We start from the raw sequence: 17,162 nt of genomic DNA on the forward strand, positions 1-17,162 counted from the left end.
TTTACATGCATTAAAATGCAACGCCCACTCACTCAAATCCCGTCATACAGTATCAAACCAATTAGATGGTATCAAACAAGTTTAATGCTATCACTACCGTTTTGGTTCCCTTCGTTTTCTTTAGTCCTCAAAACCGACTCACTCAACCATTCAACGCCCACTCACTCAAATCCCGTCATACAGTATCAAACCAGTTAAATGGTATCAAACCAGGACAGCATGCCAGTTTAATCATACAGTATAAACCAGTATATTCCGCACACATCTACAGGTATTTCTTTTTCAATTTATTTTGTTCTCTCTTTTCATTTATTTTTCTTCTCTCTTTTTTTTTTCCCCCTACCCTTACACTACATAGCTTCCACATGGACTTTTAAGTTTTGTATCTATACTTTCAAATACAAATATTAACATATCCATTTGTTTATTTCGATTTCATTTTTATTTTGTAGGTACTGTTTTACTACTGAGCATTGTATTAGGTTTTTTTTTCTTTTTGTTTCTTTTTTTGGTCAATGTAAGTTATATAACTTTAATCATCATCTACCTTTTATATTTTGTTGTTATTTGTATGTGTATTTACTACTGACCTCTTATATCTGTACAATTACTACTGAGCATTGTATTAGGTTTTTTTTGGTTTCTGTTTTTTTAAAAGTAAGTTTAATGTAAGTTTAATCATCATTTACCTTTTATATGTTGTTGTTTATATTTTCATTCATTCTTTATTTACCCTTTAAAATCGAAATACATTTAAAACAAAGGTAACAAGAACAAGACAGCTGGAAATCTAAGGAGGGATAAGCAAAAGCACTCCAATTCGCGTACTGCACAAAGACAGTTGCAAGTACTCGTTCTACCCAGCTGGGATAAGGCATTATAACAAAACATTTGTTAGATAGTCCCCCTTATATTTATATTTATTTAAGGCAAGCCAATGTTTATGAGCACTGTAATGAGAAAAAAGTTGTTTAAAATGGAATTGAACCCACCATGTATGTACAGTATATACTAAATATAGACCTATATAGAGGCCAGAGTAGAACAATAATATGAGTCTATCTACTAATTTCTTCATAATTTCGAAACCAGTCATTCATAATGGTCAAGTTTGGTCTTATTTTGAAGAGAAGAAATAGGTTCTGATGAAGATTTTTGTGCATTTGGTAGTCATAGATAAATTACAAATTTTTAATAATTTTCCTAAAATATTTCTAATATTTGCATAATCCATACTCCGCCAAAATAAGTTGTAACACAAATTTGATAACATATTTGAAAATAAAATGTCCTTTGCATTATTTTTCCTTTTTAATTTTTTTAATGTCTGTGTTTAGAAAAAAAGTTAGGGTTAATTATGTGACATACGTTTTTTAGGTCCCGGGGGAGCAACATAAACTTAGGGGTCAATGGGTTAATTTTTGTTTAAATTTATTTGACATAAGTTGTAGTTGAGGGCGTCATCAAATTGTAAGGAAGGCCGCTGCAAACGAAATTTAGAAACCACTTTCTTTTTACGGTTTTTTAAATACCTGTAGTTCATTTAAATATCAAACCAACTATTTATAGATTACATAACAATATATCATAAATGTAGATACTCATTAAGTTGTCAATAAATATATTGCTCTCTAATCCGACGATACCGACACCGTTGCCTTGCAAACCCATTAACTTCTTTTCCGAGTACGTCCTTTCTCTACCGTTTTGGTTCCATAATATTTGCGCCCTCTACAAACTGTTTCATCATTCATCACACGATCACCTCTACAAACTGTTTCATCATTCATCACACGATCATGTACGACTCTGTTTAAACACATTTACAACTTATTTCCAACCCCCGCACAATCTATATTTACAAACAACACAAAAGCATTATTAACCAACCGCAGTATTATAACCAACCCAGTATTATTATATTTGTTTTGTTTATTGTTTTGCCCTATTGTGCATTGAGTTTACAACTAAAGTCTATATATGTCTCGTACATATTTCCCAATGCTCCTTTCTGATTGGATATTTATTAAGTTAAACATTTAATCACTATTTCATTTTTTTTTCTTACTTGTATTTCATCCTCCTGCCTATTTGCAGTCAGATGCTCGCCCACCCAGGTAAGAATTTATTATTAAGTTAAACATTTAATCTTCTCTCAGCACTATTTCTGTTTTTTCTTACTTGTATTTCATCCTCCTGCCTATTTGCAGTCAAATGCTCGCCCACCCAGGTAAGAATTTATTAAGTTAAACATTTAATTTTCCAATACAGCTGCTTAATGGTCCTCGGACTTATTATACTTAGAATATGAAACGAAATATATATATAAGTCTCCGCCCATACCATCCTATGATAGGTACCTGACAAGAAAATTTATAATCAATGAAACAAATTCAGTCATACATCAAAAAATACAATTTGTTTTTACTGAAATTGTTGTTAATCTTCCAGATCTGGTAACTACTAACTTATTGTTGAGAATATGAGATTCATCAGCTAAAATACTATTTAATTTAGATATCATTCCATCATTACACATTTGTGTGATACCTTTAATTTCGACACCAGTAATTTTGCTTGCATTCCTAACTATTCTGTTTAACTTATCGGATAAGTTATATCCTAACTATTCTGTTTGACTTACTCAAATTTTTCTTTGTTAGACCATTTACCCAAGTAACACAGCAAAAGCTTAAAACAGATTGAATAACACTTTGATAAAAAAACAAATAAAGAATCACGGCCTATATTATATTCCTTCAACTTCCTTAAGGAATACAGTCGTCGTCGTCCAGGAGTTATTCTCTTATGGAATGCTCTGCCTACGGATGTAGTTTCATGTGCTACGGTGAACTTGTTCAAAGCAAAACTTAACATCACATGGTCTAACCACCCACTGAAGTTTTCACCCTATATAGAATATTATTTTATTGCTAAGAGGGGCTTTTAAGCACTGAGTGCTTCGCCTCGATCCTGTAGACGAAAGTGTACGGGAAACAAGTAAACAAGTCGTTGAACACCTTTAGCATACACTTTGCACGTATGTGTATCCCAACTTAGATTCGTATCTATCCAAACCCCTAAATATTTATGAGACTCTGGATTTTCAACATAATGTCCGTCAATAACAAGTGGAATGTGATTAACATTTTTTCTTAAGTCAAATATAAGCTCTTTGGTTTTTTTAGAATTAATACACAAATAATTAGTATTACACCAATCTAAAACCCTCGTTACTTCTCTATATACAAATTCATCCCCTCCTGTAATAAGACCAGTCAAACACTTGTCAGCCGCAAACTAGATAATGTTACTGTAAATTTCTAAGAGTTGCAAATGAATTGCCGATTTTAACCTGAAAAATAAATGTTTGGTCCCTGCATGTAACATGATATTGACGCGTCTCACAGCGAGCTGGGGGACGAACGATTCGTACAAAGGACACCGCCAGACAACTGCGTACCAATTGTTTAGATCACTGGCATTCACGCAGCATGCATAAAGTATATAGCCTTCCGACATACATCAGTATTTATGTGTGGCTATGAAGTATAATGTATCATAGAGGATTATAGTGAATATTAATATTTTACACTATAATATCTATGGTATCATGTACTGTAGTTCACATTATGGCATCCGATTATTTTTTTCTAGACCACCAGCCGATACGTACTCAAATGTATCAATATCACCTATTTACATTGGCATATTTAATTTCCTCAACAAATTGCTGTAAATAAATATTATAGATAGAGCTATAATAAGAATTGCATTTGCCTTCACCCAGTGTGCTTTTTTCGGGGCTTCTCCTAGACGTACATTCGCATTGAACTTGAACGCAAAACAAAATATCGAGTAAATGATCAAACAATCGGCGGTTCCGCACAGAGCACGCGCATCTAACATACGGCAACAAATGTTATCGTTTAAATAGTCCACGAGTCCAAGTATGATCGTTTTGCTCATTGGTAGCATGCTGCATGAGAGTGTCTTTTCCGGCCATCTAAGGGTTTCATTTAACAAAATTTGCTTCGCCTCAGGCCCCACCCCAGGGGTGGGGGGTATGGGGGTGGGGGTGACCCAAATACTTAGTGTGCGAACCCCCCTTGACAGATCCTGGCTACGGCCCTGCACATCCTTGCAGTGTTCCATAAATTGTACTTATTTATACTTCCAAATTTCAAGTCTCGGCCTAATACCTCAGCCATTTTTACTTTTGCAACCGCACCCTCTGAAAATGTCCGTTTCCCCCTCCCCCTCATCAAAATTTGTAGTGGACAACTTTTTTTTACTATTTATTTGCTATCTTTAATTTGTAGGCCTAGCCTAGGCCTATATTGCATAGGCCTAATTATATTTTTTTGGGGCTCTTGGTCAGTAAACCACTGACTCCTACTGTAGATATCTTCTAGGCGCGGCCTAGAATATCTTAGACTATGAACTAGCTATAGGAGTAGTAGGCCTACTACTAGGCACAGGAGTAGTAGGCCTATACGTAGTTAGGAGGCCTAGCTCGCCCAGCCCTAATCAAGAGCTATTTTATCTACTATACCATTTTGGCTGGTTGAGAATTCTTGCCAAGATCTTAGGAACTTAGGAAGTTTTGACTTAATATTAGTAAAAAGCTAACTATTTTGGCACACCGTTTCATACGTACAGTCGGAAAGCCGCGTTGGTAACGCATCACTGATTTCATTCATTGTGAGGGCGCGCTTCGTGGAAAATGTTGGAATTTTTGCTATTTTAGTACACTTAGAAAATGGTATCAATAAACGTATTTCAATAGTTGAACTACAAGCGTAAATAATGATAAAAACTGTGATCTAAATTCCACAGATTTTTTGTTTTAAGAAATATCATTATTTTATGTATAAACTTTTTTACTTTAATTTTTTTTTAAATGATGGTAAAAAATCATTAAATTTCATATTTTCTAGATAAGGTTTCAAAGCGAATTTAAAATCCTTTCAAGATAAACTATTAAGCTATCTATTAAAATAAAAATCTAATTTTAAGCTTTCTTGGGATGCAACTCCCACTAATCAAACCAAACCTACTACATTTCTGTTCTGTTTCGATCGAAAAATTGCCATTTTGAAACTTTGTTTACGTTTTACGAAGCTGGTACGAATCGTCCCGGACCGAATCGTGTCTGTGTTCAATACGGTTTTCATGCAGGCGTATTACGTCATAGGCCTAAGATTTCAATTTGCTCCCCGATTATTGTTCTATTTGGTTTCTGAGCTAGGAAAGGCTACCTACTATAATTACTTACTTGATTTCTAGCCTAGCTAGGCCTAAAAATAGTATTTTCTAGGCCTAGCTAGGCTGAGTAATTCTGATATAATACTAATATTAGATAGGTAGGCCTACCCTAGTGAGTGTTAATAATAGTAGCTGGGTATTCTATAGTCTAGGCTGGTGGTAGGTCTATCCCAGCTCTGCTCATATACCAAGCAAGAAGAAGCCTGAAGGAGAAACTAGGCCCAGAACAAATAAAAAACTGTTAAAAAAACAATAAATGGAAAAATAAAAATAAATAACCCATTTTCAATTTATATATGGGGAATGTTTTATAAAATCGGGCATGTTTGTTTCAGAGACTCAAACGTGTATTTTTATATGGTCATGTTTTTAAAAAAGATAATTATGGGCCCAGCTGAAACCAAGATATAAAAATATAAGTCCATCATTTACTTGTATATAAATATTACTTTATTAGATACAACTTGCATTTCACACAAGCAACCAATTTTTTTTTTACGTATACAGAATGTGAAAAAGCAGTTTTTAATACAAATATCTTTCAAACAATACCGATATAAATAGTAAATACTACTACTGTATATATTATTTAAATAGCACCTTGTTCATCAAACATAACAAACTAGCTAGGCCTATATCATATTAACTTACGTGAGTCTTACGGTTGTACTGATTTTATGATTGTTTTATATGTTTATATTGTATGTATCTGTGTGACTCTGGTTAATAAAGTAAATCAATCAATCAATTGCAACTTAATTTATATCTTATCATTGACTGATCTGAAACGCTTCTAAAACTTGAATGCGCATGAATGTATATGTTATATTATTATTAGCGAATAAAATGAAAAACTATCAGCTGCAGCAATGATATTGAAATCGAGAAAACCATTACAGCTTCCACCGTCCAACCTCATATTGAAGAACGAGACAGAAAATCGTCGAGTCTTGATACCAACAAAAAACCTAAAATTAAAATGAATAGCTGAAATGTAATGAATGAAACTATTTAAATAATTGTCACTATGATATGAACAAAACATTGCATCGTTATACAGTATATTAAATTATTCAACAACCTGAAAACATTTTCAGATATAGGCCTACCATGAAAAAGCAGCAAATACAAAATTTCATTATGTCTGTTTATTGTAATAATTATTAATATTATAAATAAATTGTACCCCTGAGTTGTCAATAATTTTACTATAAATAAATATTTAACTATATAGAATAGGTAGGCCTATACCTGTATCAGGCTGCGATTTGCTTAATTATCTTTTTAAAACTTCCCAATGCATCTTCAATATAGAGTAGGATTGTAACGATACTTTAATAATACTAAATTGTAACTAAAGTATTTAAATTATTAACAGAACATGTTACTAGGCCTAGGCCGATATAATACGACAACGATCCACCAGGTCGTGCATATACTCACCTACAACAACCACAATCAACACACCATGCACCACACACGACGGAACTAGTGCCGCGAGATGTAACAATATATGACATGAGGACCTTTTTTAAAATGTTCGCTATAGGAAGCTTAAATAGGGTTTCAAGCCAATTTTAACGTAAAACAGACTATTGATACTTACTCTATCCATATACGTCGGTTTTTTGGTAATTCACTGTATGGGATGCAAATCCCACTAATGGAAAATTTGTAAACAAACACCTGTTAGAAAACTTCAGTTTTGACGGACGCACACGAACTTTGGAAAGAAATTGTCGCTGACAACAAATCCAACAAATTATTCAGAAAATTAGGTGACCTGCGACATCTTAAACATATAAGGAACTGATCTTACCATATATGGTTAATTTTTCGCCTACTAATGTTTATTAAACAGCTATTAAATGACGTATACTTTATGCTAATGTTTTCGCGCGAAACGTTGATGCTTCTGTGCCGAGAGAGGGCTTCTAAAATTTATGACGTCATGCGAAGTCGAAAATTCAGCGATAACGGTCATATTTCCCAACGCGGCTCTCCGACTGCGTATACTACTTGAGCTTTCAGACTAAAATCGAAATAAAAAAAATAAATAAAAAAGATGAATGAATAAATGAAATAAAAAAGACAATGCAGACTTGGGGAAAGTCTATTAGGAACCGTACGCTTTTTTTAAATTTTGTACAAAGAACTGTCTTTCATTAAATTTTCTTTATTATTTTAGACTTTTTAACGTTTCCTAACACGTTGACACAAATTTACGGCGATTTAAATGGCTAAAGATACGGTACCGCTATCCATACTTTTAAAAACTAAACGAATTTTATATTTAGGAACGAGTTTTAGGAATGCAATTTTACCGTACCTTTAGCAAACGGAAGCGCCCTCTATAATTACCGTACGTTTAGTTTTTAGAAGTATGGATACGGTACCGTAGGCCCTATATCTTTAGCCACGGCGAAAAAGGTATTCGTTGTAGAACCGTTGTAGATGGGGTTAAAAAGGCACACAACATTATTACAGTATATCTAAACTAATAAATTCATGCATTCAAATAATAGCGCCCTCTATGGTTTGATGTATTGTTCAAACTAATTTTTCCAAGTTAGGAGGTCTGCTGTACTGTGTCTTTTTTAACTAATAACAATTATTTAAAGAATGAATAATAAAGATTAATAAAATCAAACTTTGAATAGGTTATTTTGTAATTTTAATAAAGTTATTCACTATCATAGAAAAAAAACGAAAAAAAATAACGTTTTTACTTTAAAAATGACCAAATAAATGGTTACTTTCAACCAAAAACCCATTGGCCTCCAGCATATTTGACTATTTTTTACTTTAAATTACATTTTTTTTATCCAATTATTGGTCAAAGTGGATAACTAATATGTGACATTAAAATGGTATATTCAACAAAAAAATGTTTAATTAGTTTTTCAGTGGGACAATATATAAGGGCGTGTGGCGCAGTGTGTTTGACGTTGAACTACTGATCGTGAGATCGTGGTTCGAATCCAACTCTGCTGCATTGCTTGTATCCTTAGGCAAGATACTTTGTTTGCCTCTCTCCATCCAGGTGTATAAATGGGTACCCGTTTAGATCAAGACACAACATTATGGGAGTGTGTTTCCATACGTGTTTGATCCCCCAAAAAATGATGGGGGTAATAATGTGAAGCGCTTAGAAGCATTGTGCAATAAGCGTCATATAAAAAACGAATATTATTATTAGGCTTAACTATTATCTTTAAATAATAGAAGAAAATCATTCCTTGTGGAGCATATATTTTTTACATTATAGTTTATTAAGGCATATCTTGTCTGTCGTAACTATTGTTACTCTGTAAAGTATTAAGTGACGTATCTCATCATTCCATACACTTTTGTATTTTTCAGGTAAAATGGGAGCTAATCAATCAATTTTCCAAATGTCTTCCCTTTTTTATACGATGAAAGTACAATTTAGAGATTACAGAGCAGGTTTCACTATAGGATATTGTACGATGGTTCTGAGTGACAGCAATAACATCCAGCAGGTCTCCATGTTTACTACTCAGTTGATGCTGTCTAACAGATCCTACACCGTGGTTGCAGGGTTGCACCTCCTCACACAGATTAATATCAATCGTCAGGCGATAGCAACACTTAGGAGTGTGGCCGCAAACTACCAGTGCATGACGTCCTACTCCAGTCAGATGTGCGTCGCTGCGGCTTTGCAGATATACCCACATCGATTGGCAGTTTCTTACATGCGTTGTATGTCATCTGCCAATCAGATGCACTCCAGTCAGATGTGCGTCGCTGTGGCTTTGCAGATATACCCACATCGATTGGCAGTTTCTTACATGCGTTGTATGTCATCTGCCAATCAGATGCACTCCAGTCAGATGTGCGTCGCTGCAGCTTTGCAGATATACCCACGTCGATTGGCAGTTTCTTATATGCGCTGTATGTCATCTGCCAATCAGATGCACTCCAGTCAGATGTGCGTCGATGCTGCTTTGCAGATATACCCACATCGATTGGCAGTTTCTTACATGCGCTGTATGTCATCTGCCAATCGGATGCACTCCAGTCAGATGTGTGTTTCGGCGCTGTCCAGATTCACCCAGAATTAAATGTATAAAAACTTACTTGTTACTTGTTCAATGTGTGAATACACAAAGTGTATCAAATACATTAAATTTCATAAAAAATTCCTAATTCTTACAAGTTTTAAATGGGGTTTAAACAGTTTTATTAATCTTTCATTTAAGTACAAATATTCAGGTTTGAATGAATTAAAATAGTAACATTTTGTTGTAAAAAATATATTTTAGGGAAAAAACATATTTACACAGAAAATTCATCAATATATTTACTGAAAATGCACTCATTTAACGTGCTTATTAGTTTACTTTATTCACTGTACTATATGCAATCTATTATAAAGAAAAAAACTGTAGTGACAATTGTACCACAGAGGCAGATTCAGAACATTTTGGCACAGTGCCAATTGAAGATGGACAAAATGGGCTTGGGAAATATCATTTATGTATTTCCAATACAAAATTTAGTAAAATTGTAATCTATAATTTCAGTTTGTAGTAATTTATTTTGTCAGAAATGAAATAAATACATATTGTGCAATAGAAGGATCTAGTGAGGAATATATGTGAACATTTATGTGTGGAATTCTGTTTTTCTTGTGTGGACAGCCACAATAAAAGATATTTTGATACATGGGATATGTAGGCCTAATGGTTATGCAATGCAAATTATTGATTATAAACTGCACTCCTTTATTTGGATGGATATACAATTTTACAGTGTTTATATGTCAATTGTTATTTTTTATATATTAATTATATATTATATAGTGATATAGATTAAGAAAACAGGCTTTAAATAAAGTTGAACTTGCAATTAAAATGATTATGTATGATTATGTAAATTGTATATTATGAAAATGATATATCTTATTACATTGGCTTTTATATCAGTTATTTGCAAAGTTAACTTTAGCCTATAGATAACCATCATAAGTTTGTTTATTACATTATGAAACAACTATGTATGTATTTTTGGAATTCTTATTAAAAGTGTAAAACTATTTTATATTATGAAAATATGACTTTGGTGTGTGATTGTATAGCTGTTGCAGTTACAGTTTGTTGCTCTCCTAATAGTAAAGTTGAACCATGTCGATAGGTTTACAACTAATCATGGCGCATTCCCAATTGTTTTGATGACGCGTACCACCTTTATGGAACCAGACTTTAACGTATCACGTAGCGAATATAGGAAACCCAGGTCTCAACCAATCGTGGTTGATGTAATAACAAGGATAAAATCACCAAAGGATGTAACACCAATCAGGTATGGTTCATTTCGGTTGCATCGTTCAACGAATGAATTTTATTTGGCGACGTATTTCTATGGTAAGTAGAAGTATCATGAGATATGTTTTTTAACTAACTACCTCTTTAAAAAAACTAAAAAAAAAAAACCCTTGTAAGCATTAAATCTGACCGTGTGGATATTCCCAGCCCAAACATAGTTGACATATGTGGTGTGGCGTACAACTGATGCCCAAAAGGTGCGGCTGACGAGACCCGTATGGATGCCGATTTGAAAAACACCAATACCCGAAAAACCTCATGAATTTACATACTTCATACAGCTATTCAAAATACCTATACCTCCTAATTTCTTGAGCATATTAAGATGATCTGGACTTGTAGTAGCAAGCTTAGCTAGCGTTATAGCACAGTTTTGTTTAATTGAAGTGTTTGTAGTGTCTGTTCTTGTCAGTAATGTCTTGACTACATCCGTACTGACATGGTGGCTAGCTCCTGGTTCTTGTACACAATGTCCGATACATAACGCAGCATTTGCTATCATCATGTCATCATCACTGTCTAGATAATACACCAACTTTGTTAGACCTTTAAAAAACAAGTTTTAAAATAGAATAATTTTATACTGTATTAACAATATAATATATAGCTGTTAAATTCTTCTTCCTGGGAATTTTGATTAGAATCTCTCTATTTTATACTGTGTTAGTGATATAAGCTTTTATAGATTCTTTTAATAAAAAGGATAAGAATAAGATTACCTTTATCTTTTGATAGTATTTGTCTTCTTGATTCCTGATTGCTCTGTGTTATCACAGTCAGACATTTCAGACAGTACTTCTTGCATGTTTCATCTTTACTCTTTGAAAAAAAGTGAAGAGTGATTTTTATTACAGCTTTGAAGAGGACAAAACTTATTTTTGGATATAAGATTTTTAAACTTGTTATAAACATATGAAGTGGGAATGATAGGCTGAGGTGAGTTATAGTTGAGACTTACAATTGGATATTTATTAAGTGCTGTACATACCTGTTTAAGTATGTTCATCATGATATCAACAATATGTTGCTGAACACAATAATCAACTGCTTCAGTTGAATACACAAGGACTCGGCTCAGTAAACCACATACACGCTGGAAAAAATATGTATTACAATAATATGAAGTACAGTTCTAGTAACACCTTAAGAACTCTGCAAGTCCTCCTGGCAGTGGTTTCTATGATAACTACACATAGAGGCTTAGTGTTACTATATATACAACATATAGAGGAATAACCTCAAGCTGGACTCAGAAATTCAAGGAATTCCAAATTATTAGCAGGCTTTCGAAACAAGGCACATTGGCCAGTGCTGGCTTTGACAGCGATACATGTAGAGACCCAACACAAAATAAAACAAATCATATTGCCTGTTAAGCAGTCAACGGAAGTTTATTATACCTGCATTCTCAGTTAAGCATTGTACATTGCCACACAGCCTGTTTTGAACACTCGCAAGTAGTAACACCAGAATAGCATTTTCTTTAATTAGAACATTTGATTAAAAATGAATACTGTTAATATAGAAAGCAAAATAAACAAACCATTATCAATTGTTGATTTGTTCTGCTAAGTAGCGGTACAACACAATTAGTAAGTGGTAGTGTAAGCTGGTGCTCAGCATGAACTTTCTCAAGGGATAAGTTCATACACAAACCAAGTAGAGGTTCCAACACTTTCTCACTTTCTTCCCTGTTGGTCTTGCTGCAATGGGTTTTCTGAAATAAAAAAACATTTTTTTGTTTAAATTATGAACAAAATAATTTACCAATAAAAATCATTTAATATTTGTTGGAAATTTTGGCTGCGATCTTAAATCTTTACTTACCAAAGTTGACAGCATAGCTTGCCAGAAATTCTTGTCAGCTGACATCTGTTTCCTAATATGGTCATCATGTGTCATGTTGGATATGGTTGAGATACAGGATGGGAATACAGTACTATTAACTGACTCACTGTGCAGCTAAAGAAATAATAAAATACACGATGAGAATACAGTACTATTAACTGACTCACTGTGCAGCTAAAGAAATAATAAAATACATGATGGAAATACAGTACTGTTAACTGACTCACTGTGCAGCTAAAGAAATAATAAAAATAAACATACTGTAAAATTAATATCTTTTTTCTAACCCATTAAATGACCATCCCTCTCAAACATTTACACCACCAACCACCCTTTAACCATCAGAAAACACTACCTCATCCCACTACACTACAACACCGGTCCACCACCTCTCAAGACAACATTATCTCTCCTCCCAACACTCAGACACCAATTATCAATGCAAGTTGCACTATCTGTGCCTGGTTGATAAAGAATTCTCAGAATGATATCTCAATGTTTGGGCATAGAAGAAATCTTTACAACTTACGAGAATCTCTTCAAAAGCAGGTAATAAGTTAGTTTTCATTTCTACACGTACAAGACTTAGAAATCTGAAGAACAAACAAATAATGCTATATAAAGGTTTTGATTAATAAATCAAGACAAGCTAACAACACCTATCAAGAGTTCTCAAAACTACCCTGTTATACAAATGAATAGAATTATGATAGAGATATGTCTATGTATTCTGCCAAAAACTGCTTACTCTGTTGAAGAAAAGACTTAGTACGTACTGTTTTTCTAGGGCAAGATTGTTTAAACTTTTCATGGCATTTTCAGCTCCTTGCTGTGAGATCTGAACACAGCTGATCAATCCCAGCATCAGCCTAAAAATGAAAAACAAAGTTCATTAGAAACATACAAAATAATAGATCATGCTAGGCTAGCCTCTTAAGCTCCATCAACACTATCAAACTAGTTTGACAAAAATAAGTGTGATGATCCCAAATATGGTAGTTATATGCCCAAATATTGTAGTGATATGGCATCATATTTTGTTGTCACATAAGGTGTGATAGTGTAGACAGAGCTTTACAGTTAAAACAAAAAAAGCCTAGGTCTAATAATTACCACCAACTGATTTACCTTGATGTATCAAGCCTTGATATAATGATAGATCGTGCTAGGCTGGTCTGTGACAATTGGAACAAGAATCTTGCACAATCCTCTTTCAGCAGAACACTAGTCGTCGATTGGAGACAGTTGAGAAGGAACTCATTAAAACCATCTTGCTCAAGTATGTACTTAGTGTTTACCTCTGTTGAATAATAATAATAGTAACAACAATCTTAATCTAATTTTAAACTCATTTTTACTATTCCCTCTTAGCAGTCTTGGTCTTCTATTAGAATCACCTAACTAAAGCATTTCTATTATACTTTTTTGTTCATTAACTTCAGTTAGGTAAAGTGGTCTCTAATTGGAGGCGCTCTTTAATTATAAAGGATTTTTAAACATTTCACTAAGAAGAACTTAGTTTATAGGTGGTTTTATAACTATTTTATCAACACATTTTGATATTAAACTATTTTTTTTTAAAGTAATTTTTATGCTGTATACACAGTACGTCCTTCTAACCATGTTTTGCTGTGACTTGTACACAGACATGTACGGCCACTCTTGCAAGCTCACAGATTTCGGTGTCCGTGCTTACTGGAGCATGCTGAATTTTCTTGCTAAGGTATGATTGGTCAAAAAGCAGTTCAAATCCAGAATTTGAACGAAATAATGTTTTTGATGTATCTGTGAAGAGTATATAAAAATGAGTATTAACAATTAACAACAAACTAACAAACAACTAATTAACAACTAACTAACAACTACCTATTAACAACTAATAACTAACAACTAACTAACATTAACAAGTAAATGACAACTAACTATTATCAATGAACAACTAACAAATAAGTAACAACTAACTCACAACTAATTATTATCAATTAACAACTAACCAACTACTAGCAACTAACTCAAGTAAATAACATGTTTTGATTACCATCATTTATTTGAGCTGCAAGGAGTTGCAAGCCACCAACATAGTAAACAACCGGTTTGTCTCTCTGTCCCAGTTTCTCAATAACTTGCAATAGATTTGAAGCTTCCTCGTCCTCTTCTGCTATAAGTTTAGAGGCTGCCATTTCAGCTTCTGATGCTTCCATAGCCATGGATGCTTTCTTAACATAATCTAAAGGTTTAAAAAAAACCTAAATCATTAATAAATAAATAATAAATGGGTTATTTGTGATGACGGCACACCACATTGTTGTTTTAACTTGTTTACTTACCATTAACTATTTTTTCTTGTTTTGGGTTAATTTTCAATATTTCTTGGTAAGTTTCTATTGCCATTGTATATTCTAACAGGCCAAGGTAAGCATTGCCTTTCTGAATGTGAGCTTTTGTGTTTTTATCATCAATGACTAAAGCTGTGTCACAGTCCTTTATGGCATCATTGTATTGAGATAGTTTGTTAAATGCCTGTAACGTAACCAAAAAACTCAATAAAAATTTCAGTGTCAGCAACAACTTACAGTGTACTGTAAGTTGACAACATTATAAGGGTTGGTGACAATTATTTAAGAGTAAGTGACAACATTCTAAGAATTGGTGACAATTATTTAAGAGTAAGGAACAACATTCTAAGAATTGGTGACAATAATTTTAGAGTGACAACATTCTAAGAATTGTGACAATAATTTAAGAGTGACAACATTCTAAGAATTGGTGACAATTATTTAAGAGTAAGGAACAACATTCTAAGAATTGGTGACAATAATTTTAGAGTGACAATATTCTAAGAATTGAGACAATAATTTAAGAGTGACAACTTTCTAAGAATTGGTGACAATACTTTAAGAGTGACAACTTTCTAAGAATTGGTGACAATAATTTAAGAGTGACAGCATTCTAAGAATTGGTGACAATAATTTTAGAGTGACAACATTCTAAGAATTGTCACAATAATTTTAGAGTAAGTGACAACATTCTAAGAATTGGTGATAATAATTTTAGAGTGACAACATTCTAAGAATTGGTGACAATAATTTTAGAGTGACAACATTCTAAGAATTGGTGATAATAATTTTAGAGTGACAACATTCTAAGAATTGGTGACAATAATTTAAGAGTGACAACATTCTAAGAATTGGTGAAAATAATTTAAGAGTGACAACATTCTAAGAATTGGTGACAATAATTTTAGAGTGACAACATTCTAAGAATTGGTGACAATACTTTTAGAGTGACAACATTCTAAGAATTGGTGACAATAATTTTAGAGTGACAACATTCTAAGAATTGGTGACAATAATTTAAGAGTGACAACATTCTAAGAATTGGTGAAAATAATTTGAGAGTGACAACATTCTAAGAATTGGTGACAATAATTTTAGAGTGACAACATTCTAAGAATTGGTGACAATACTTTTAGAGTGACAACATTCTAAGAATTGGTGACAATACTTTTAGAGTAAGTGACAACATTCTAAGAATTGGTGATTTGGTGTGTTAAGTGTAAAGAACCACCATGTCTTAATAAGTAAGTAAATACCTGAGCTCTATTAGTGTACAGAACAACCATATCTTTGAGGCATTCAAGTCCTTCAGTATAATATTCAACTGCTTTTTCAAACTTTCCAGCCTTAAATTCTTGATTTCCTTTCTCTTTCCACTCGATTGCTTGTTTCGTTTTAGATTTACGTCTCTGAGCACGCTCCCTTGCATCAGCTTCTACTGATGCCATGAAAGCATCTGAAATAAAGGTTAAAACATTCAATTATTTAGTGCATATTTACAGAAGAATTACAGCATAGAAGAAATAATTTAGAAACTTAATTCATAAACAACAACCAATTATTTTTGTAAATTAACACCTGAGTGACCAATAGCCTAGTGTTACAATTTCAAGCTATACCTTGTGTCATTCCCTGTGGAGGCCCACCTACGTCCTGAAAGAACAAAGAACAAATATACAAAAATAGAGTTATAATAATATCTATTCATTTATATGGCAAGCCACAACCAACAACACGGTACCAAAAAGTAATTATAAAACTAACCATGCCGTTTGTTGATGTCTTGTTAATGATTGTCTTGTTGATTTTACTACTGGTCTCTGTTTCTTTAATCATCTTGTCTGCTTTTGATAACGCCTTTTTCTGTTCACGGTCATCTTCTGTATTCAATCCTTTAACTATTTTATCTACAATACATAATAATAATGTGCAAAATAAAGTGAAATATTATATAGGCCTAGGCCTACTTCTTCTTATATAACATGATAACGAGGCGCTACAAACACTGCACTTTCGCACACCCCCTATTACTAGGCTAAGGCCAGTCCTAGCTAGCCAAGCAAGCCGGGCACAGCCTCTACTACTAGACTAGCCTAGGCTAGGCCTAGTATTAGGTCCTATACACAATTTATAGGCCTACTACACTAGCCTAGCAGAGACCAGGCTTTATTTTATAATTTTTACTAACCAATTTCATCAACTTTTGAAAGAAAATCAACAAGTTCTGGATCGCCTTCCTTATTTTGGAATGGATCCATGATTATCACCTAAAACCAAACCAGATTTTAGACCTAAAAAGCAACTTAAACCACTCTTTCTTTGCCCGCGACCGTCTGCGCTCTAGTTTTTTCTCCCAATGGCG

At 33.4% G+C, this 17,162-nt stretch overlaps 1 protein-coding gene across 1 annotated transcript; it reads right to left on the reverse strand.

Annotated features, from left to right (window-relative positions):
- Positions 1-8,169: 8,169 nt before the first annotated feature.
- Positions 8,170-17,129, reverse strand: LOC144849977 (tetratricopeptide repeat protein 12-like). Its single transcript, XM_078707121.1, has 15 exons — positions 16,989-17,129; positions 16,565-16,707; positions 16,420-16,453; positions 16,057-16,256; positions 14,792-14,984; positions 14,503-14,691; positions 14,085-14,249; positions 13,593-13,764; positions 13,241-13,333; positions 12,994-13,057; positions 12,444-12,578; positions 12,160-12,333; positions 11,605-11,709; positions 11,336-11,435; positions 8,170-11,162 (listed from the first exon to the last, which is right to left on the reverse strand). The coding sequence occupies exons 1-15, from the start codon at positions 17,056-17,058 to the stop codon at positions 10,873-10,875; spliced, it is 2,127 nt and encodes a 708-aa protein (XP_078563247.1). The 5' UTR covers positions 17,059-17,129; the 3' UTR covers positions 8,170-10,872.
- Positions 17,130-17,162: the final 33 nt, after the last annotated feature.

The sequence above is a fragment of the Antedon bifida genome, chromosome 8 (genome assembly GCF_963402885.1).
Source record: "Antedon bifida chromosome 8, ecAntBifi1.1, whole genome shotgun sequence".
Taxonomy (NCBI): domain Eukaryota; kingdom Metazoa; phylum Echinodermata; class Crinoidea; order Comatulida; family Antedonidae; genus Antedon; species Antedon bifida.